The sequence below is a fragment of the Macaca nemestrina genome, chromosome 2 (assembly GCF_043159975.1).
Source record: "Macaca nemestrina isolate mMacNem1 chromosome 2, mMacNem.hap1, whole genome shotgun sequence".
NCBI lineage: Eukaryota > Metazoa > Chordata > Mammalia > Primates > Cercopithecidae > Macaca > Macaca nemestrina.
The window spans coordinates 146406281-146431420 of NC_092126.1; the positions used below are offsets into that span (position 1 = coordinate 146406281).

At 38.9% G+C, this 25140-nt stretch overlaps 1 protein-coding gene and 1 long non-coding RNA gene across 14 annotated transcripts in view; one reads left to right on the forward strand and one right to left on the reverse strand.

Annotated features, from left to right (window-relative positions):
• Positions 1-25140, forward strand: part of LOC105477634 (glutamate metabotropic receptor 7) — an 898220-nt gene that overhangs the window by 739659 nt on the left and 133421 nt on the right. The window contains exon 9 of one of the 9 annotated variants that reach the window (XM_011734200.3): positions 3977-5532. The exons of the other annotated variants lie outside the window; for them this stretch is intronic. Within the exon in view, the coding sequence (XP_011732502.2) occupies positions 3977-4021 (45 nt within the window). The 3' untranslated portion in view covers positions 4022-5532. Of the gene's footprint in view, positions 1-3976; positions 5533-25140 lie in introns of those variants that run through there. 9 annotated transcript variants of the gene reach the window in all.
• The window catches only part of LOC105477633 (uncharacterized), a 438407-nt gene that overhangs the window by 62807 nt on the left and 350460 nt on the right, over positions 1-25140 (reverse strand). The gene's annotated exons all lie outside the window — the stretch shown is intronic.

The window sequence follows — 25140 nt, forward strand, 5'->3', positions numbered from 1 at the left end:
GCAAGAGGCCCATCTTTTCCACATAGTGGGTCAAGTTAATTTAAAATATTGTAGCTTGTAAGCTGAAATACCTGTTCTACCTTAAGAGGAATTATTGCCTTATGTGCCTGTTGAATTCTGCATGATCTTTCCTCTGACGCAATTCCACCACCCTCTCGTTTTGTAGGGCTGGACTCTATAGCAGAGGCAAAGATATGGTAAAAAGCAGCAAAGCCAAATTGTGAAGGGCTCTGTTTGAATTTTCTCCTTGAAGCTATGAAGAGTCAGCAGAAATTTCTAAATGTGGGAGAAATGTGAGCATAGGGTATTTTGAATTGAGAATTTTAGAAATAGTGCTTGAGGGTGAAAAGCAGCTAGAGGTAAGAAAACTAGTTGAGTATCTATTATAATACTTTGACAAAAGATGGCACTGGTTTGAAGAAAGCTTAAGGGACTGAAAAAGATGGAGCAGGTTTGAAAGCTATTTTGGACTTTTTAAGCATTAAGAAAATATGTGAGTAGAGTAAGTCTTTTATTTTGTGTTATGTTGTTTTGTTAATAGAAATACAGTTTTCAAAATTTGTTTAATTTAGAAAATAACATTGCCCACTATTTAATTTTTATTTTTTTTTATTTTTTTATTTTTTGAGACAGAGTCTTACTCTGTTGCCCAGGCTGGAGTGCAGTGGCATGATCTCGGCTCACTGCAAGCTCTGCCTCCCAGGTCCATGCCATTCTCCTGCCTCAGCCTCCAGAGTAGTTGGAACTACAGGCGCCTGTCACCACGCCTGACTAATTTTTTGTATTTTTAGTGGAGACGGGGTTTCATCGTGTTAGCCAGGATGGTCTCGATCTCCTGACCTCGTAATATGCCCACCTCAGCCTCCCAAAGTAATCTCTATTATCAACAACAACTAGCCAAAGAAAGAGAACTCTCATTATCCCACATCCTAGAGACAATCATTGTCCAATCATCTGGTTGTAACTTCCAGTCATATAAACATAAACATATTTACACACATACCCAAACTTATTTTAAAACAAAAATCCATATTTTCTCTTCTAGCATGCTTGGTAAGAATCTTCACCTTGCTTTGGAACACAGGAGAGAGAGGTGTCACAGTACATAGTTTTTGCTGATGCCATTTGTGCACTCATGCTGTGATAGGAACTCATACTGGTTGCTGAGGTCTTGCCTCTACTGTTTGGTTTTGTCTGTTCGTGTTTCTATCAGAAGCCTATGAAACTATTTTCTTTCTGTTGCCTGCTGTGACCTTGGTGATAACTGAGTTTCTCTCTAAACAGCTGTCAGAAACCAGCTGTTTGCAAGGCTGATGTTAGCAGTGGCTTGGGATGGTGCAGTCCTTTTTCTTCCTGCCATAATGAATCAACTAATTTCAGATGCAGTCACCTAGGATAATTGGAGTCTCAACCATCTTAGACCCTTGCTTTAGCTAGAATAGCTACTTCAGCAGGTAAATATCGAGGGCCTGTATAAAACTGAACTGAGCTAAAACAAATAAGGGAATAGCTTACAACATTAAAAGAAAGGTTTTAATCACTGAAAGTTTGAACAGAGAGATACTCAGAAAGAGAAATTCCTTCTAAAAGAGAAGACTCAACAACAGACCTTGAATCTTCCTGCCACCTCCCATGGAGAACTCCCTGGAGCTCACTTCTCCCCCTAGGTTTCTTGCACTTTGAGACCTCAGCCACTAAGAGACACAGCCATAGGGATCCAGGCCTCACCTTTATAAGCAGAACTGGGATAAACTGATTCATTTCCATTGCCTTGCTTTTCTCAAAGCATCAGAGACCATCTCTCATTTTCAGAAAGAACCTTTCTCAAAGCACAGGAAAGCATAACAGAGCATGGTGTGCTGATGGGCAGTCAGGGGACTGCCAAATCCTCGGCTCCATAGACTATAGGTCACAATACTGGCCCAATTGTGAATTCTTTCCAGTCTCATTTACCCTCTTTTCTTCTGTTCCTAGAAGCTGGTTTATTTGGGCATTTTCTTCTACTCCACCATCCTATACTGCTTTGAGCCTAATCATTGTACATTCTGGATGTATCACGTAACTTATTTGGTCTTCACTTCTTTCCTCTTTACCATAGGTCTAATTATTCCTACATCTAGGTTTAAGTAAAATAAAATATTTAAATTGCTTAGCATACAAACTTCAAAGACTGATGATGCAAGATGCTAATGAGGATAAAGAACAACTAGAATTCTTATATACTGCCAGTAGGAATATAAAACATGGTACAAGCGCTTTGGAAAACAGCTTGGCAGGTATTTTTAAAAATTAAACATATACCTACCATACTGCTCCAGCCATTCCTCTTATGTATTTTACCCAAGAGAAAGGAAATAGTGTATTCATGTAAAGACTAGTACATGAGAATTTTTTTTTGTAGCTTTATTTCTAATAGCCCCACCCTGAAAACAACCCAAGTGTTCCTGAAAAAGTAAATGGATAAACAAATTGGGATGGATTTATCTACAAAATGGAATACTACTCTGCAGTAAAAAGCAACAGACCAGGCTGGGTGCAGTGGCTCATGCCTGTAATTCCAGCACTTTAGGAGGCTGGGGTGGGTGGATCACTTGTGGTCAGGAGTTCAAGAGCAGCCTGGCCAACATGGTGAAATCCTGTCTCTAGCTAAAATACAAAAATTAGCCAGGCATGGTGGTGTGCATCTGTAAACCCAGCTACTTGGGAGGTGGAGGCATGAGAATTGCTTGAACCCAGGAGGCAGAGGTTGCAGTGAGCCAAGATCACACCACTGCACTCCAGCCTGGGCAACAGAGCCAGACTCTGTCTCAAAAAAACTGCAATGGACAATTGATGCATTGAGCAGCATGGATAAATCTCCAAATAATGCTGATTAAAAGACCCTGAACATAAAAGAATATATACTGTATGATTCAATTTATATCAATTTTTAAATATCCAAATTAATCTGTAGTGACAGAAATCAGATGTTGTCTGTGAATAAGCAGGGAAGGGCTGAAAAATTACAAAAGGGCATGAGAAAATTTTGGGGGTAATACATGTTCACTCTCCTGACTGTGGAGGTGGATTCACAGATATATAAGTCAAAATTGATCAATTTGCATACTTCAACATGAATAGTTTATTGTATATTAATTATACCTCCACAAACCCATGACAAATTGCTTTGTACAGAAACCCTTCTCTTTCTCTCCTCTTCCTCTTTTTTTCCTGAAATGTAATCATTAAGTGGCCTTATGCCAACTGGCCTATTTGCACAGTACTGAACCTAGAAATATATTTGTAATGATATTAGAATTGTGCAAATTAGAGTATGTAAAGCTCTTTAAACACTCTCTACCACATGGTAAATACTCAGTAAAGGATAACTTTATTCTTCTACCCTAGGTTCCGCATAGCAAAATATGTCTATCTAGGCATTGGCTGGAAGGTCCCCAGAAGGTAAAATAGTCACATATCTGGGGGAACTGTCGGGAGAGGCTGTGGTATAAATTAGCAGGACTGTAAGAGCAGACACTGGAGAGACAGGTAGCGGTAAAGCCCTAGAAGATCCTGTGTGCCCTATTAAGGATCTTGGACTTTGTTCTTTAAACAAGGGGAGAAGTATTTCAATGATTTATAGGATAGTAGTGTGACTTGCCTGGGCTTACGCTTTAGAAAATTACTCATTGCTTATAAGTAATGGATTGTATGACAGTTAAGATGTGAAATTTTACCCTGGAAAGACAGGCACTGGCTACCAATCATGATTTAAATGGACTTTCCTAATGCTCATATTTTTAGACCCAGGTTAGCACACAACCTGTAGGGTGCGGAAGAATGAGAAGAATCCCTTAGAGCAAAAATTGGATCAGAACCGGCAATCACCTATAGTTCCTTTATGTCCCCCTTCAGAAAGAGGCCAGCGAACCCCTAATACCAAAGAATGTTAGATGAGAACTCAGCATATGATTCTCCTCCCATCTCTGCTTCATAGGATGTTTGGTGGAGAGGAAACTTGAACACTGACTTCAATCTATAGCCTCCCTCCCGAAGTAAAGCATGAGACATTGGAATGAGACTGCAACACCATAATAATGGATGTATATTATGGGTAATCATAAGAATTGTTGTTGAAAAATATCCGTATACTAGAAATACTGCCCATATACGGCCTTCCTTGTTTTGGTATATTCTCAGTATGTTACCGCAACACTAGTTTCTTCTGAGTATAATGGATCTCTGGCTGTTGAACTGTAAGCAGTTCCTAATGAATAAAGCTATCCTCCAATGACTGGCACTTGGGGCATAAGAGTTCAGGGCACATGCCACCTGCTGTGGAGTTATGCACCTTTAGATGGCTCAGCTTGTTACCTATTATAGTACATTTGGTTGCTCTCTACCCACCCAGCTCAGGACCACATTTGGCTCTATTGGTCTGACTGGGTTTGGCCATAAAGTTTTTGGGTCATAAAGCATTGAGAAGTGAACAACCTCAAATAGGTATCCAATTTTAGGCTTCAAAGAGGACCCCTGTGGAATATCCCAACTCAACAAAAGCCACATTTTCCCATCTAAGTCTCATGTATGTGATGGTGTTGGGGAAGATAACAGGTCACAAATAGTCAATAGAGAGATCATAGAGCAAGGTATACTGTGGCAAGGAATGTAAAAGACAAGTTAATGCCACTAAACTAGCACTTCCTTGAAGCTCTCGATGTCTCTATATACCTGCAGGAGGAAACTCACACTCAGTAAGTAATCAGTAGAAATCTATTGGTGGACAAATGAATGACTGAAATAAAACATCTCATTTTCCTTCTCATATTGCAGGCTCTTCATCCTCACTTTCAACTTAGATGTGATCTCACGTTAGTGATTTATCGCTTGCAAAGGACTTAGATTGTTTCCAAAAAAGGCTTGATTTATATATAAGGAGTCAGTTGTTCACACTTGGGAGATTCTGGCTAACAGACCCAAAGTCCTAGATCAGATTGTAATGATTGGGTTTTAGCATCAAGGTCAAATATTTAGGCTGGCGAAATCTGCCTTCCAATTCTGTCAATTCCGTTGTGTTTCTCTGGTAACCTTCCCAGTTCCCTGTCAAAGTTACTGGGTTGAGGCATCATGGCCAAATTAAATTGTTGATGAGGTGAAGGCTGCTGTCTGGTGTGACACCAAATGCCGGATGAATGGAGCCCTTGGTTTTAACCCAGCAATCAGATCATTCTCTTTTATTTTCATGTTCTAGATCTTGAGGTATGGAAGTACCTTGTGCATTATTTTTTATAAAGAAATTAACTGAGGAGTAAAGAACCACATAGATGTTTCTACTGCCATATACTGAGGTTCAACTTAAATGCTGATCTTTTTTTCCCAAATCTTTAGTGAGTGGACAGCATAGGGATAAGTGTTTTTTGTTGTTGTTGAGACGGAGTCTCACTCTGTCGCCCAGGCTGGAGTACAGTGGCCAGATCTCAGCTCACTGCAAGCCCCGCCTCCCGTGTTCACGCCATTCTCCTGCCTCAGCCTCCAGAGTAGCTGGGACTACAGGTGCCCGCCACCTCGCCCGGCTAGTTTTTTGTATTTTTTAGTAGAGACGGCGTTTCACCAGGATGGTCTCGATCTCCTGACCTCGTGATCTGCCCGTCTCAGCCTCCCAAAGTGCTGGGATTACAGGCTTGAGCCACCGCGCCTGGCTGGGATAAGTGTTTTATAAGGCCTTGGAACCTTTGTATTAGTTTCTAAATTGGGACATTACCCAGTTACAGTTTACTAAGAATGGGTCAGAATCTTAAGATGCTTCATTGTTGACAATATGGCAACAGTAAATAAACAGTAGAGGCAAGTTAATGGCACAGTCCTTGGACTGAAATCTCTAGAAATGGCCAGGTAAGAGGAGACGTCCCATATTATTCCAGGGTTGAGAGCTGTGTGGATGATTGGTAAGCAAGCTTATTGAATTTTAGATCCTAATAAAGGGGTTTGGGAAATGAAAGGAATCATCATTTGATTTTCTCATAGAAATCCAGCTTCCTACTGCAGTTGTTAGGAAAAGAAAATGTAAGGAAATGATTTCTTAATGGTGACACTGACAATCAGTCTAGCTGATGCAGAAGCACTGGTGTCTATAACAGGTCCTCTGATGCCTAAAATTGAAAATTGTCTCTCTAATGTGCCTGTGTGCTCCCATTCAGCTTTATGTTCCAATTCATTGCTTGACTTATAACCAACGGTGATTTTTTGATCCAAGGCCTCCCTTCATACAGGTCTTAAAAAAAAACCCTGACTAGTAGATGTTCTGAAACAGCAACTAAGAAAGGTTTTTGTTCCCTGTAGTGATACTATCTTTATTCCTTCAGTGCCTACCACCCCTGAGCTAGATATTCTAGGAGATCGAGTTTTAAAATAATTTCCTTTTCATTCAGAATGTCCCCCTGTTATTTAACAATCCATTTTAAAGCACCTGTAACATGACCTGCGACCCCAACCAGTGAGGATCACATCACTTGCTTTTTAGAAAACCTTCCAGCGGTTTCTTACTGTTACTATTATTATCATTGCCTCCCTGCCACCATTACAATTAGGACAGTATTCAGACTCTTTCTTAGAGCCCAGGAGGTTTAGCTCAAGATCACAAAATACAGCCCATGGGCCTGTCCAATGAGCAACTTGTTTTTATAAATAAGGTTTATTGGAATACGGCTGCATCCATTCATCTACGTACTGCCTATCATTGCTTTTATTGCTACAAAGACAGAGTTGAATAGCTGTGACAGAGATTATATGACCTGCAAAGCTAAAAATATTTATAAACCAGAATTTTACCAGAAAAGCTTACCAGACCTGCCTTAGATAATCTATTGCTTTCTTAGCTTTCTGACCTTCATTTCCAATTTCTTCTCATCCTTGCTGACTTCTCTTCAGTCTTGCTGATAGTATTTCTGCTCTTGAAAACCCCAGGGCCATTTCCTTTCCAGGACCTTGGTTCAGGATGTGCCTTCTTTATAGGAGGCTGTCACACAGACCTTCTCATGCTGTGTTCTTCTCAAAGAACTTAAAGCTCAGCCTACAGACACATATCATGGCTTCCTTAACTCTCCTCCACCCCAGCTAAAGTGAGCTCCACCCCAGTCATATTCTGTTTCTTCCTATTCATCAGTAACTTATGTCACTTATTGGTTTGTTCATGTGTACCTGTATCTCCTCATTAAAATGAAAGTACCTTAAATGCAAGGCCTTGGTCTGTCTCCAGTTCTACTTTGTATCCCTAGAGTGCTGAGCAGTGACTGGTACATAGTAAGTGCTCAATAAATCCCTGTGGATTAGATGGAAGAATGAATGAATGAATCTGTTGTGGAGTATGATACAGTTTCTACCCTCAATAAACTATTTAGAGAGAGCCATGTACATTAATGTCTGAGAAAATAAGAAAGTAGGTTTATAGCAAGAACAGCCTGTGCAAGATCAATCTTGCTAAGGGAGTATGTCATGAAGATTGCATAGACAAAGCTAATGGTCAAGGATGACCAAGCACTGTTAAACATAAAAAAGACTTTCTAAAATGGTAATCAATTTCAATAAATAACTTCAAAATCAATTCCTTCAATGAATATATTAAAATGTCCAATTTCATATGTAATTTTTAGTCTTCAGAACAGTAAAGATGAAAACATACAGTAATACACAGTGATGGTGAGGATGTGGGAAAAATGAACATTCTTATCTATTACAAATCAATGTCCAAACTGATCAGATCTTTTAAGGAGGGTAGTTTTATGCTATATATCAAAAGCTTTTAGAGTATGAACAACTTTTGACCCAGTAGTTCCATTTCTAGGATTTTTGGAAAGGGGAGAAATTAGAAACTTCCTCAAAGACAGAAGTACCAGAATGTTCACCAGAATATAAGTAGCTAACAAAAGGGAAGTGACAGTGCATTATAGAACTTCTACAAAATATACTACTTAGAATTGTTAAAAATGATGGTGCAAATCAGAGTCCAGAACACCAATTGTTGAACATTCTCTGTGTGTCAATCACCAGTCTGAACATTTCATATAGATTACCTCTTTGAAACTCCACACCAAACTCTAAATAGGGACTGATATCATCCCCATTTACAGAGTAGAAAATAGAGGCTTACAAAAGCCTCTAAGGTCTTTTTTCTAAGGTCCCAGAGCCAGAAAGGGACAAAGAAAGTTGCTTATCAGGACCTGACTCACATAATGCTCTGGGATACGGACAATAAAAATGACCAATTATTTTACCCTGGACAAATTACTTGATCTTTCTGGGTTTCAGTTTCCTTGTTTGTAAAATGAGAATAACAACAGTATTTGTCTCACAAGGTTTTCATGAGGATTGAATGAGTTAATTCATTCTGTATGTATCTATATTAAAATATGCATATACATATGTGTGGGTAGCTATATCCTAGCCACTGTTGTGCATGCAGAGGAGGCATGAGCAAGTAAAAGAGATAAATTCCCAAGTCTGCATTCTAGTGGATAGAGACAGACTTTAAATGAATAAATGAAATATAAAGAGAAAATCAGACTGTGGCAAATATTTTTTAAAAAGTAGATAAGAGAAGAAATACCAGGATGGGGCACACAGTCTGCTATTAGGAATAGGGACTCAGAGCAGGGCTCACTGAGAAGACGACCTTTGCACAAAGATGTAAAGAAGCAAACCCTGAGGAGATCTAAGAGAAGAGCATTCCAGGTAGAAAGACCAGCAAGTGCTGAGGCAGAAGCATGCCAAGGCTATTTGAGAAACGACTAGAAGAGTAGTGTGAGCTAGGATAGGCATGGTAGGAGATGAACCTGGAGGATAAGGTGGCAGGGCGACTTGTGTATATGCCATTTGTCCACTGCTGGAGAGAAGCTAGTTTGTGTTGGAAAACATGGGGAAACTGAATTCCAGCACCAATCCTACCCTTGCACTCAGCCTAGGAACAGTTTAAACCTGAGAAGACCTGAGTGGACTGGTAACCTCTTCCATGGATAAGAGAATGGGGCTTCCACACATAACTACACAATAATGTAACAATATTTAGTAAGAGCACTTCCATGCATGGAAATGTTCTTGCTAGGTAAAGTATCTTCTCAAATGCATCCTTCTATGCAGCTCTGACTCGACAATAACACTTTTGCATTTAAAATACTATTTTGATGAGATCATTGCTTCTGGCAATTGCCTCACCAAATGTCTCCTTTTGGTATCATTAAATTACGATTTTATCAGGTAGCAGATGGTGAAAGAATGGCCCCATATCCATAGCCTTATATTCCAGTGATTTTGTGGTTATATCCAGTTTGCTGGGTTTTGGCACTTTCCAATTTCAAACATTTATTCATGCATCCCACTAATGTCTACAAAAAGCCACCCTGTGCCACGTACGTGTTTAGGTGCCAGGGGATGGAAAGGGGAACAAAACAAATTCATTGCCCTCATGAAAATGATATTCTATGGAAAAGTGAGACAATGTGCAAACAAACAAATAGAAAATGATAGAAAGACAGGAAAAGTAGAGGAAGATGGGAGATAGATCTTACTGAGACTCCTATATGAGATGTGAATGGTCAGGAGGGCTTCTTGGAGGAGGTGCTCTTCAAGCATAAACCTGCATGAAATGAAATAGCAAAAGGAAAAGCAAGGGAAAAGGTGCTCAGAGGAGAGTGTGAGTGACTTGAGAAACAGAAGCTGGAGTGTAAAGGATGGAAGTAGAAAATGGAATGGGGTGGGGGTAGCCAGTGGCTATATATGTAGGGCTTAGGAATTTATTCTGAGCAAGACGGGAAAAAGTGGGAAGCTTTAGAAACTGATTTGTGTTTTAGAATGACAACTTGGACTGTTGGTAAGAAGAAAACTGTGGAGGAGCAAGAGTAGGGTCAGGGAGGCCAGATAGAAGTTTCCCAAGCACCTGCACATTTGATAGAGCTTCCAAAATTACACCCTTGACACAATCCACAGAAGGGGAAGCAAACCACTGAAAGTGATTTACTCACAATACAAGCATCCTACTTTCCTAGCTTTGGGGAACTCATTTTATCAAATCAATTATGTAGGCAAGTTCTACAACTTCCAGAAAGTGAGCAAATCTTGCAGGCAATGTCCCAAGGCTACTGACCCCAGTTCTTTCTTCCTTTCTTCTGAAATGATGTGACTATTCCAAGTCTCATTCACCTGTCCAGTGGCCATCTGAGATAGTTCCCAGACAGCAAATTAGCCCCCTAGGCTTTGTTTAAAAAAATCCCTCATTGATTCAGCAAATTTTATTCAGCACCTTGTTGTGTCCACGTGCCATGCATCATAACCACAGTGTAGGTCCATGCAGGTTGTATTTTGCATCCTGTGTAATGCCAGGGACTGTTATTCACATAGGTTATGATGAGAATGCCACCCCATGGAGTTGTGCGATGTGTTGCCTGCATAACTGCACCCTGTAGCCCTGCCAGTGTGCTAGGCACTGGGGATAGGAACAAGCAAGACATAATATTTTTGGTTCACCATGTTCCCAGGTTAGAGTGATTGCCCTTTTACTTGGCATCCTAATGAGTTCATTTGTTTTTCACCATCCTCTATGTAAATACAAACATGGGGTTACTGACAGCAGGGTGCATTTCCAAAAATGCAAAACTTCCAAACCTGTCTTCCCGACAGGCCTCAGCAGTATTCATTCTGGAAACCCATCAGAAGCATTTCAGATCAAAGCAGGTTACAGAGGTGAGCCGCAGCCAGGGATGATTTGAGATTCCAGACACATCCTGACCACCATCTGGGCCTCTGCAAAAGCATCTGCAGGCTCTTCTCAAAGCTCAGGGCCCCCACACAGAGCGCAAGAAGAGATATGTGGTCTAGGAGAAACCAGCAGATGGTGAGTTACCCAACTTCTTATGAGGTTAAAAGTGTCAACTCATCATTGTGGAAGGGTGGGTAAATGCCTTCTATTCCCGTCTTCCTTTCTGTGTGTGTGTGTGTATACATGTGTATTTCTGATACAATCCTCATTTTCTTATCCTGTGTCCTCTTGTGCCTTCTATTGCAAAGAAATATTTTATTCAGTCAATTGTTGATTGATGCATTCATTCAATATGTATTTACAAATACCAACTTTCTGCCTGGCACAGTCTAGGCCTTGGGGACAGTGAACAACATTGAAAAAGTTAGTGCTTCATGAAATCTACATAGTAACTGGATAAAGCTACACATCATTTTGGATAATGATATGTGCTCTGAAGAGACAAAGACAGGTGCATGGGAATAGAGAATGACTGGAGAGAGCAGGGCTACTTCTGATTGGTAGTCATGAAAGGCTTCAGTGAGGAGGTAATACATGAGCTGAAGTAGTAATGAGAAGAATCTAGAAGCAAACATAATTGGTTAAACTCCTTTACATGGGTCTGCTAGATACTTTCCTCTTCTTTTTGTCAAATATTTGTTGAATGTGTACATTATGGGATAAAGTAGACAATTCAAATATGAGTATGTAATATATCGGTTGCTTGAATGCTGTGATATGATGGGAGGGAGAGTGAGAGAGTGGTTAAATTAATCAAATATTAGCATATAATATATAAATTGCTTAAATGCTGTGATGTGGTGGGAGGGAGAGTAAGAGGGTGGTCAGGGACACCATCTTGGAGGTGGGAGTATTCTTGAATAGAGAACAAAGCAAGAGAAGGAGTCATGAATATAACTGGAGATGGGAGTAGGGAAAAGTGCCCAGGCCAGAGATGAGCAAATGCAAGGACAGGTAGACGCCAAGGCAGGGGTAAGACTGGCAAGAGGAGCAGTAAGGAAACTCTTGTGTCTGCAGTGAACAGGCAGGAAAGAGTCCAGGAGGGGGCAGGATCCTGATCCCTTGACATTATATAGGCCATGAGGGGAAATTTCAGTTTTATTTTGCATTGTGTGGGAAGTCATTGGATGATTTTGAGCATGATCTGACTAAACATTTTAAAGGGACCACTCTGTCTTGGAGAAGAATAGACTCTAGGGGTGAAAGTGGAAGCAGGAAGATAAGCCAGGGCACTGTTCACTGTTACAGTGATCAAGGCAAAAGACCATGGTAGCCTGGGCTGGAGGAATGAGTTAGAGGTGTTCAAAAACAGTTTGATTAGGGAGATGTGAAGATGAGCTAGACTTAATCTGGTGATTGATGCTATATGAGTTATAAACAAAAGGGACAAATCCAGATGACTCCACAGGTGGTGTGCGTACAGCTGTGTCAACAGTAGAGTTATTTCTGAAAAGGCAAGACTAGAGGAGAGGGCAGGTTTGGCAGGAAAAAGGCAACTTTGGACGTGTAACATAGAGATGCTTATGAATGGTGGTAAAGATGTCAGCTGGGAGTTGAATACACAATTCTGGAATTCAGGAGAGATGCTGGGAATTATCAGACTGCAAATGATACAGGGAACCTGGAGACTAGATGAGATCATGTGGGCATAATTGTAGATACAAAAGTAAGAATGATGCCCAAGATACTCCAATATTTAAACTAGGAAAGAAGAGGAAGTAGCAAAGGAGCTGAAAAAGAATATCGCAATAGAGAGGAGGGCAACTGTGAGGGAACAGTCACCCAAAAAGTGATTGAGGAAAGGGTGAGGAGAAAGGGGGAATGAACCATTGTTTTTCAAATGCTGCTTAGAAGTACTAGAGCATCACACTGAGCTTATTACTGCAGAATTCAAGAGTGATTTGATGGACTGGTATTGGTGAAAGCCTGGCTAGAGTGGTGCTAGGGAGAATGGGAGGAGAGAGAGCTTCTGTGAGCATAATAAAGGCTTTCAAGGGGTTTCACTGTCATGATTTCGTAAAGCACATGCACAGCTGTGAGGACCCGGGTAGTAGCTGGAGAGGGTTATAGGATCAAGGGAGGGTGTCTTTAAGTGTTTGTCTGGTGAAGACAGTAATCTTCCAAGAAAAGGAAACTTTAAAGTTCAGAAGAGTGAGGAGATCATTATTACAGTGATGTGCTTGTTGTTTGTTTGCTTGGTTGGTTTTGTAACATTTTCTGTATTAGGCCATTCTTGTACTGCTATGAAGAAATACCTGAGACTGGGTAATTTATAAAGAAAAGAGGTTTAATTGGCTCATGGTTCTGCAGGCTTTCCAGGAAGCATGGCAACATCTGCTTCTGGGAAGGTCTCAGGAAGTTTTCAATCATGGTGGAAGATGAAGGGGATGTATGCATCTCACATGGCAGGAGGAGAAGCCAAAAAGAGAGTTTGGGGAGGTGTCATGCACTTTTAAATGACCAGATCTTGTGAGAACCCACTCACTATTGCAAAGACAGCACCAAGCCATGAGGGATCTGCCTCAGTGACCCAAACACCTCTCACCAGGCTCCATCTCCCACACTGGGGATTACACTTCAACATGAGATTTGGGAGGAGACAAATATCCAAACTATATCCCCTTTTAAAAATGTGAAAGCCATTCTTAGCTTGTAGACCACACAAAAACAGGCTATAAATTGCCCATGGACCATAGTTTGCTGACCCTTGCAGTCCAGCAGACTGTTCCATGATCTTCCATTACCAGACTCGAATATACTGGATTTAGCACATCAATCCTGGGGTCATTGTGCACATGAAGGATATAAGGTTTCTATCTATTAGACAGTGCACATAAAAAGACTTCTGATCCAGGGTACCTTTGTTTCTTGCAGTGGGTCATTTTTGGTTTGTTTCCATGAGGATGAGATCTTAAAGTATGTTTTTTGCTAGGACCATGGATGACATTAGAAGTTAGAATTACAAGTTTCAACAAATAGATCCTATAGTGCTGGCAGATACCAAGAATGCAAGAAGGCTCTTCTAGGAAATAACATAGACCTGGGTTGACCAAGACACATCATAAATGAGGAATATGGGAAGTTGGTGATGGACAACAGATCTCTTATTACATTTGAGGCAGTTTTTTCTCCTCATCCCATTTTCTACTTCCCTAAGCAGAGAATGAGGGAAAGCTTCATTCTCTGGAAGACCAAAGGAACAAATTCCTTGACCCTAGGATACAGTTGTTTGTTTCCTGGCAATCAGCAAAATCTGCATGCAAATTAGAAGCATCTCTGGATCTTAGGACTCTCTTCTTCAGTCATCATAATCTGACATATTGCAGATAAGGAACGTAGAGCTGCACAGGTGTGATGCAGTAAGAGATAAATCCCCACATCCCAGTGGTGGGTAACAAAGTAAAGTTTCATGAAAGTTGGGCAGCTCTTCTCTATCCTCTAGCTGTGCTATTTGGACACATGTCCTTTGAGGTTGCAGGAGTAGGGGAACAGTGGGAGAATACCTGGGGGAGGTTGAGGAGCACATGGATATTTGATGAGCACTATCTTTGTCGCAGTGAACGCTGACACCAACAACCTGTCCTTTGATAACACAGGCAGACTCAGCTTTCATATGTAACCCATTTATCCAGCATTCTCCCCAGCAAAGATACAATGACTCTGAACCCTATAATAGAGCAAAGAAACTTTCTTTAAAATATTTTTACCAGTTATCATGAAAGGAATATCTTGCTTGTGAGGGTTGATTGCAAGGATCTTGAAGTTGTCCTTTATAAGAAAATAAAGTAGGACTTTATAATCCTTGGAACAATTATAAAATTATTTTTTTTTTAAATTTCCATCTTTGCTTAAGCTTTTGAAAATCCTATTGGCAATTCTGTGTTTAATGAGGTACACTTCAAAGTGGGCTGGGTACAGATACTTCTTGACAGCACAGAAGGGCTTCTCCATGATGAAAAAATAAGTGTTTGCGTCAATAGTGAAATAATCAATAATTGACTTTGGTGGATTAAAAATGGACCATTGATGACTTGAGACATGAATTTCTTTCCAGAAGGACTACAAGCTTGAATATAATGATATAAAGATATCTTGATATCCATAGTTAATGAGACCATAGGGCAAGGATGCAGGGACTTAAATCCTTTTCTTAAATCTCCATAAATTCCTCTTGAAAGATAATTTCTACTCAGATATTTCAACTGGAAGGGACTGTAGAAATGATATAGAGAACAGAGACTCCTATCTCAGTGACCTTCCTAGGAGCCTATCATCAGTGGCAGCAACTGATTTCATTTGATGGGCTATATGCAAATTATGTTTCCCATAATGCACTGAGAGTACCTTGATGTCTTTACATATTGACATTTCCATTATTTTTAGTTCTTGATTTTTTATTGTAAAATTAATGTTTGCCATACAAAATTCAACACTGTGAATTTTAATATCTTTTTGTTAGTCTGTTTCTTTTCATAAAACTGAAATACATTTACTTCACCCTGGCTATTGTAGGTCCCCAAAGAGGTTCAGATCGCTTGATGATATATTGTGGAAATATTTTTAAGCTTTAGTCCCTGCATCCTGAGTGATAAGAAATCGTAGTCCTCAAAACATTTGTATCCAGTTTTCACATTAACCCCTGGGGTGTGGTTTTCAGAAGTAGGTGTTTGTCTCTGGTCTTATATCCAGAGGTTGTTGTCTCTGGTCTTATATCCAGAGCTTGACATAGGGACATCTGTGCCTGCTTCAGCATCCAAAGAAAGATGTCTACTCTATAGTTAGTAAAACATTGCAGAAAGAGGCAATGTTTATATGACTGATAAAGTATTTTACAGCTTTATTATGGAGGGGGGATTGTCAGAAGGACAGATAAGATTAACTGACAAAGAATCTTATACTCTTGAAAATCAGGTGACTTAATGACAACCTGAAATCATGAAGCCCTAAGTAAGGCTGTCAATTACCTGCTGTTGATTCGGGAGCACAAAATGGAATGCTTGGTTTTTGGACTCAGCTGTACATGGTCGTGGGAGGAGGACATAGGCTATTGAGGCCCTTTGAAAGTTCCTCTTTTTTGAGTGATACAGTGGTTTATTTCATTAGCTATCTTATCACCTTAGCAACAATTCAACCAAACAGGTTATTTAGCATCATTCTGCAAAATATCTGAGAGACTGAAGTTTTTACTGAGGCTACTAAACTGCCCAAAGATGTTGCCATCATAGACACAATTGCTATCTGCAGAATAGGAATCCTTTTTCCTAGCTAAATTGTTCAGAAGGCACACAGAGGCACCATGATTTTTATGCTTCTTATTGTTTTTTGTTGTTGTTGTTGTTTTCAGTGGATACTTAAAAATCAATTTATTTTTATTCTGGTGTGTACCAGGGGTATAGTGTTTGTTAGGATGAAAAAGCAGTTTTAATTTAGTGGGAAATGGATTTTCTTTATCACAGAGAAATGTGGAATAAATGAGAGACACACCAAATAAAATTCTCATTCTAGATCCCAGGGGTTGAGGTGGTGAGATGGGGCTGGCAGAGGGACAAGTTTAGAATTTGATAATTCTATTTGGATTACTCCTTAGAGCTCTTAGTTGTCAATAAAAACTCTTGGTAAGCAACACAAATGACCTAGTTATGCCTGTCCTGTTGAACGGGGTATTTAGAAGCAACAGAGTGTAGTGAAATAGAGTTAAAGAGCCAGGGCTGCAGTAAGTTCTGCCTGTCTACCTGTGTGCCCTCTGGTGTTCTTCTCCTCTCTGGGCATCAGTTTCCCCATCATAAAATGAATTTTTAACAGTTCGTCCTTAATGTATGATTTTAAGTTACCTATTAAAATGCCTTATAATTTGCCCATATCATCTTAACCAAAGTTTATTATAATTGAGAGTATAGCATCTCTGGGGAAATTTATGTTTAACTGAATCGATGGATAGGCACATTCATTTCCAAAGTGACATCTGTGATTTCTTTTGTACAGTTATTTTATTGCTATTTTGCATGCAGTTCTCTTGCTAAAGTTATTTTAGGGGTGGGAGGTGTGAGAGAGAGAAAGACAGAAATAAAACAGATAGCCAATGTCTACCAATGCAACTTTATTCATATTCCTCATTGCCACTCCCTGTGATACAGCCACACAGGCTTCAATGCCTAACACTTGCCATGATTTGCCCTGCCATGGAGTCTTTGCACATGTTAAAACTCACAGATTCCCATCACATTACTCTTGTTGCGGCTATCTCAAAATATCATTTATGTTCATCATTATAATTGCATTATAATTGCATTATAAATGCTGGTTATTAAACCAGCTGCCTTGATCTTGTTACTTAAGGCATTAATAGAGAAGCATGTATACTTAACAGTGTCAAAATTCTTAAAGCATTTTGATTACTGTCATTCAACATGTCTGACTTCTGACTTCCTTTGTAATGCTGTGCATTTTGTCTTATGCATCTAAAGGCATTCTAAGAAGGGGTGCACAGGTTTCACCACATTTCCAAAGAGGTCTTTGGCACCACAAACCTTAAGAACCTCTACATTCGACCATAAGTGAGAGAGACAGGGGTTCTATCTGGCTGTGTTAATCAAGGTTCTTGGTAAACTTCAGGTAGTAAATAAGTACATGTTGAATGAATAAATGAAAAAAACCTCCACAAGACTGGAATACATAACCCTTAAATCAGAGGTCTAGTTACTCGACATAACCTTCTGAGGCTCAATGAGATGCACCAAATCTTGTATCTATTTAAAATATTTTGGGCTGCAAAGATCAAAAACCTGGCTCTAGGCGGCTTGAATACCAAGGAGATGTGTGTGTTCTCATGTATAGGAAGTCGGGATTCAGGTTCTTTGTGGTCAGTGTCTCCAGGAGTCTTCAAGAATTCATGCTCAAAATATGCTACTGGAGCAACTGGGGCCATGTACCTCTTTGTTTCTGTCTCACAGGAAAGAGAGACCCTAACTCTCAAGCATGAGGAAATAAATTTTTCCTGTCAGTTTCCTTGAGACGAATTGGAAGAAGTGTCTCCTTGACCAATAGTAGTTGTCAGGGTGATGCCATGTGTTCATTGGATAGGACTAATCAGTGTCCATCTCTGCAGCCAAAGAGAGGAAGAATAACGAACAATAAGCCATGCTGAAAAGAAGGAAGGGAGAAATGTTGCAAAGAAAACCAGCAGAGTGAATGGCACACAACTTGTCAGGAAAACTCATCAGGGAACACATATTAGCAGGGAAAAAAAAAAGTCATTTTGTTTGTTAAACAAACACTTATCTTTGGAAAACAGGATAAGGGGAGAGCATGTAAATAAAGGGATAATGCCTATGAGCAGCCCTGGCTTTGATGCCCTTGGAATGAAATTGCACACGGAAGAGGCAGGGAAAGTACAGGCATCCCATTCTTCTGAAGAAAGCTTCCCCCTCCCTCCCCTAATCAGGTGACACTTTGTGAATCAGGTTTTACACCCTGTGAAATAAAGGCTGTAGAATGAACACCAAAATTTAACACAGCTCTTTTCTGTTTTCTCGTGTTTTATTCTTCATATTAATTTAGTATCCATCTTTCCGATTATCATCTACAGAGATGAAAGAACTGAAAGTCAGAATGCTTCTCTCTATAATTACTTACAGATGCATATGCCTACCACCAAAAGGAGATGAGAGATACCATCTCAGGAGGAAACAATCCACATCTCCTCTGTGCTCTCCCCTGCACCCAGGCTTTCAGCATCAGGGACTACTCGGGCATAATTAGCCTTCCATTGATTTCCAGAAAATGTAGTTCTCAGAATAGAAATCTTTATGGAGATGTGATTGTAGGTAATTTGCCTGTTACTGTTTCATAATAAAGAAAGTTATTTCAGAAGAAATTACTTTTTTAGAAGTTAGAATTCTCTAAGGTAGGCTGATAGTCAATGAGGAATTCTTTGAAGCTTACACGTTTTGTGCTTTGATGTGTCTTGTATAAAAGCAGGAGATTCTGCCATCACTACCACCGATTCGTAATTATTTTGGCCATTTATACTATTTCCAGAGACTTTCTGGCATGTGGGGTATGAGTTTGGTAAGTTAAGCTTTTCAAAGTTGTGGATTATTCTGGTTGGCAAAGCATCTACTGACAGAATGAGTGATATTTTATAAACTCATTTTATTAGGAGAAATGGTAAAGAAAATCACAGGCTTCTGATTTCCTACAAATATGTAATGTAGACTGTACTTAAAAAATAAATTCTGCCCAGTTAGAGCCACCACATTGAATATTGCACTAATGCCCAGATACATGCCCTTTGATCAAACTTGCCTATTTTCAGTTGATACAGTGAACTTAGATTTCTTTCCCAAAGAGCTAGGCACACATGGTGAAGTATAAATCTTTACTCATTTCATGAAGAAAAAAAAAAATCAGTCCGTCAAATAAACACTCAAGTCCACATGCCTGAGGCTGTCTTTTGTAACCTAAGGGAAGGAAGGTTATCACTAGTTGGTACAGTATGTCACTTATTGAAAGTTGTTGTTGCTGTTGTCTTAGTACCCTTAGACCCCAAATTTCTACTGTTTTATGACATAAGTCACAGAGATCAGGACCCTTGATAGGCCATAAATAGCACTGAGGATTTCCAAGAGTTATTGTTCTAGGTTTTGTTACATCCCACAGAAAAATTGTACAAGCGAGTTACATTTCCAGAACAGCAGCTCACAGAGTTGGTGACTTATATTTATCTCTATAACACTATCACCTTCGAATACACTGTACAACTTGTGTGCTTATTTTTTCCACCATTTTTCTCCTAACATCTGGAATGTTAGGATTTTTGTTTGTTTTCCTCCTACTGTTGTATTTGTCATAGGTTTCAATCATATGGGGAGGTGGGATTCAAGTTAATTTGACAATTTGAAAGGAAACTTTGGAGGTAATTTTTTAAAATGTTAATACATGTTTAAGATTTTATTATATAACTAATTTTTAATGAGAACACAAGGAAGATGTTACAGCCAATTCAAAGGAGAAATAAGAGCAGCACACATTTACATTGAATAAAGAATGCTGAAACAAATGTGTAAATAGACACAAAATTGGCTTTTGCCTTGGGATAGGGGACAGAGAAGTCAATTGGACTTTCTAAATATACTGGGCAGAATTCATCTGTTTGTCTATAGGCAAGACTTATTTTTCATTGCTGTAAATTAGTTATAAGTTACAGAGTCATAAAACTGTTCAAAGGTAATGAAAGAGAACAGATAACTTAGAAGGGTTTGTTCTATTAAAAAAAATAGCATAACTTTCCATTGGAGATACTAATCATTAGTTTGCTTATTACAGTCTTCCGCCTTTTGACCAAAAATAATCTCAAAAAAGGGTATTTGTGATCATAAGACTGGTCTCAGGCCTAGCCTGATCATTTAAGTAGGTGAAGCAAACATTCATTTACTATGGAGGATAGCTTAAGTTTGTTTTGCTGGAAGTTTTCATGAGGATTCTCAGATTAGATTTTTAAGGGCTCTGTCATTTGCTATTCAAAGGCCAGGAGGCCAAGCCCAAGAAATTTTACCAGGTTTCTCCTGCATTATCTATGAATTGGGGCAAATTTCTCCCTTCTCAAGGTTCCCAAATTACCTCAACACTCTTGACCTACTAGAAAATGACATTCCATACCCACAATAATGAGATCCTGTAAAGCCAGGTACCTGGTCAGTTTTCTTGCAAAGGCTTCCTAAAAGGCCATCTTACTTTCTTACGTGTGGCTTAGTATACCTGATTAACAGAACATCATCCTAAAATATGATATACCAGGCAAGGCTTTGGAGGCATACCAATATTTCCTGTTATGTTCTGGTAGAAAAGGAAGACAGATACATTGAAACCATGCAAATACATATACTGTCATGTAAAGTAAGGGGATTCAATAAGAGTTTCTGAATTGAAGGTAGGAGAGTCCATGAAAAAGAAATCAGATGTCCTTTGCAAATGTCTCATTTCAGTTTACAAAAACAGAGCCTACCAAATTGTTATGAATTATCAAAAGCTTAAGAAGATAGAAAAGTGCTTCCTTATCTAATCAAAATATAAGATATTAGGCTAACATCAACAAATATTGCAAAAAAATAATGCAATATAATCTCTTTCATTAGTTAATTCAGTCCTAGGTCGTTAATTCTTGCTCCACTGGAATTTTGAGTAGCAATATCATGGAGCAGAGTTTTTGATTAAAAAGAAATCTGAAAATTTTTCTATCATCTGAAAAATTGCCCAGATGATGCCTTCTGATTCAATCCTTTTCCTCAGGGCCATAAGAGGGTTTATACCTGATTGCAGAGCTTTCAGGGAAGAGTCACAGAAAAACAAAAGCTATCGGTAGATGACAGAGACTCAAAAGGCTGTGGTTATTTTATTATTGGCAATTTGCAAATGTGAAAGACCTAATGAGAGTTCATGTCAAGAATAATCCAGCTGACAAGGAAATCTGGTTGTTTCTGTGGCATGCAAAACAAGATAATAAAGATAATCAAAAATGTTTTTGATAAAATGTCTCTAAGAATAATGATTAAGGCTATTTTCAAAGAAGAGAGGGAATGCTGTATATGATTTATACAAATAATGAACATAATTTTCACAGCAGAAAAAAATATTGATACATAGCACGTAATAATCCTGAGGCATAATATACCTAGCATACTAAGAATATAGCAAGAATATCAAGTAAAAAGATTATGTAAGTCTGCAGTAGATTCTAGATAATTGCAGTTTTATAAAACTCCATGGGTAACGTTGATGTGCATCCCCAGTTGAAATCTATTGGTCTAAAAATTGCTAGATTTAAATTTAGAAAGTGAGGTTGTAGCCAAGTAAGCATTTTAATAACTAAACTTATGTATGATAACACTATATGGGACATCAGCAAAATGTTTCTGTAAAAGGCCAATTAGTAAATATTTTAGGCTTGTGAGGCATAACATGTCCATCACAACTACTGAACTTTGCTATTGTAGTGCAAATGCAGCCATAGATAAATCTATGGGCTTGTCCGTGTTCCAATAACACTTTATAAAAACAGGTAATGGGCCTTATTTGGCTGATGGGCTATGTTGACCGATGTCTGAGGTATACTGTTGTTACCTACATCATCAGACAAAGCATAACCAAGACTTTGACAAATGGAAACACGTCATGTGCAGTGAAGACAGTGACAGATCTCTTGGAACTTCCCCTAAGGATTATAATTTCTGAATATTTACTTTAATAATATTCTTCAGTGCAAATTTTATCTAGGGAAGGCTGAGCAACTCTTCTTATTTGACTTTTCCCATACAACTCATAGTAGTCTTATTTGACTTTTCCCATACAACTCATAGTAGTAACAGAGCAAATGAACCAGATGACTTCTAGCTCCTCTTTTTTTATAAGACTAAAGAACAAATCTTTGTGAATTTCCAGGAACCTTCTATGAAATTTCAAAGACAGTTTTAGGTGTAACAGATGTCCTGAAAGCTTTATGATTTTTTGTACATTAAAAATCTGATTAGGTGAAAGCAAAATTAAAAAAAAAAAAACTAAACTCAGAGGTGAGTGATTTGGACTAAGATATGACAATAAAACACACAAATAAGCATAGAAAATTATACAATTGTGGAAAACCTTATCTGTTTTATAAGTGAGGAAACTTTGCTTGTTTTCTTTTTCTTTTTCCGGGGACAAGGTCTCTCTTTGTCACCCAGGCTGGAGTGTGCAGTGGTGCAATCTCGGCTCCACTGCAACCTCTGCCTCCTGGGTTCAAGTGATTCTCCTGCCTCAGCCTCCTGAGTAGCTGGGATCATAGGCATGTACCACCACACCTGGTTAATTTTTGTATTTTTAGTAGAGACAGGATTTTGCCATGTTGGTCAGGCTGGTCTCGAACTCCTGACCTCAGGTGATTCACTAGCCTTGACTTCCCAAAGTGCTGTGATTACAGGTGTGAGCCTCTGCACCCGGCATTGTTTTCTTAATAATCAAGGACATCATGATGTCAATTCAAAGTGTAGAAGTCACTCTGGTGAGAACAAAATCTGTATTATCTGGACAGATTACACACAACAAAAATGATAACACTTTATATTGCAGATGAAGATATTAGTAAACAAGGAAAATAAGCTCATCAAAATTGAGAAAGCTTTGCTAGTATCTTAATAGGTTTTATAGATTTCCAGATTCAGGTATTATAAAAACGAAGGCAAATAAGTTTTACTTTCTGAGTTGTGTCTTTGGTTCTGCTCTTTCACATTCTGGAACAAACTGACACTTGATTTTAGGACAGATCTCAGGGGTCCATGAGGCCAGAACTAACTTTGTCCTATTACAGAGATGTTATTAATTTGCAATGCTTTTATCTTTGCTATCTTCCTTTGCATCATTATATAAGCATCATAGTAGTGGTTCTGTTTCAGTTTCCAGCAGTGACCACTGATATTTACAACCTAGAAGTAAAACCTCTTTGAAGTCTTCAATAAGTTTTAAGAGTATAAGGGATGTGAAAGGTATAAAGTAGTTAAAGAGTGTAAAGAAGACCAAAACAAAACAGAAGCAAAAAATACTGATTACTGTTGTCTTAGGACAAAACTACTCTTGGCCTTGGAAGAAAAAACACAGAAATATATATAGTTTCATTTTTTCTGAAACTAGTGCTCCTAAGTCTAGGCTCAACCACTTACATAAATTTTTATCTTGTAACCAAAGTAAATAGCCACTCTTGCACAGAGAAATTTGGCCCAGGGTGGGGAGTGGTGGTGAATGATTGACGACAGCCTGTCATGTGCCATCATTTCAGCAGATTCACAGAGCTCGTAAGCACACTTAACTTTTTTTTCAGGTTTGTGGTATATGGAAGCTTTTGTACATACATTAACAAGTGTCACAGGGGTTTGCGGTATGTATCATTTCATCACCCAGGTATTAAGCCCAGTAACTAATAGTTACCTTTCCTGCTCTTCTCCCTCCTCTCACCCTCCCTCAAGTAGACCACAGTGTCTGTTGTTTCCTTTTTTGTGTTCATAAGTTCTTATTATTTAGCTTCCATTTATAAGTGAGAACACCCCATATTTTGTTTTCTGTTTCAGCATTAATTTGCTAAGGATAACAGCCTCCAGCTCCATCTATGTTCCTGCGAAAGACATGATCTCATGCTTTTTTATGACTGCATAGTATTCCATGGTGTGTATGTACCACGTTTTCTTTATCCACTCTGTCACTGATGGGCATTTAGGTTGGTTCCATGTCATTGCTACTGTGAATAGTGCTGCAATGAATATTCACGTACATATGTCTTTATGGTAAAATGAGTTCTATTCCTCCATGTATAAACCCAGTAATGGAATTACTGGGGCAAATAGTAATTCCACTTTTAGCTTTTTGAGGAATCACTTTCCACTAAGGTTGAGCTAATTTACACACCCACCAACAGTGTATAAGCATTCTCTTTTTTCTGCAATCTTGCTAGCATCTGTTATTTGTTGACTTTTTAATAATAGCCATTCTGACTGGTGTGAGATGGTATCTCATTGTGGTTTTGATTTGCATTTATCTAATAATCAGTGATATTGAGCTTTTTTCCATATGGTTGTTGGTTGTACTTAGGTCTTCTTTTGAGAAGTGTCTGTTCATGTCCTTTGTCCTCTTTATAATGGGGTTTTTTCTTGTAAATTTAAGTTCCTTGTAGGAGCTGGATATTAGACCTTTGTCACATTCATAGTTTGCAAATATTTTCTTCCATTTTGTAGGTTTTCTGTTTACTCTGTTGATAGTTTCTTTTGCTGTGCAGAAGCTTTTCAGTTTAATTAGATCCCAATTGTCAGTTTTTGCTTTTGTTGTGCTTGCTTTTTGGAGTCTTTGTCATGAAATCTTTGCCAGTTCCTATGTCCAGGATGGTAATGCCTAGGTTGTCTTCCAGGGTTTTTATAGTTTGGAGTTTTACATTTAAGTCATTAATCTATCTTGAGTTGATTTTTGTATATGATGTAAGGAAGGGGTCCAGCTTCAATTTTCTGCACATGCTAGCCAGTTATCCCAGCACCATCTATTAAATAGGGAGTCTTTTCCCCATTCCTTGTTTCTGTCAGCTTTGCCAAAGATTAGATGGTCGTACATGTACAGCCTTATTTCTGGGCTCTCTATTCTGCTTCATTGGTCTATGTGCCTATTTTTGTACCAGGATCATGCTATTTTAGTTACTGTAGCATTTTATACACTTAACTTTCTACTGCTATATGCATTCCTCATAAAACTCCTCAAAGTGGCAAGAAAGAACACATTCATTTACAGGGACCAAAGATAGAGCCTCTAAATGAGGAACAAAAGCACTTAAGTCAGTAATTCACTGT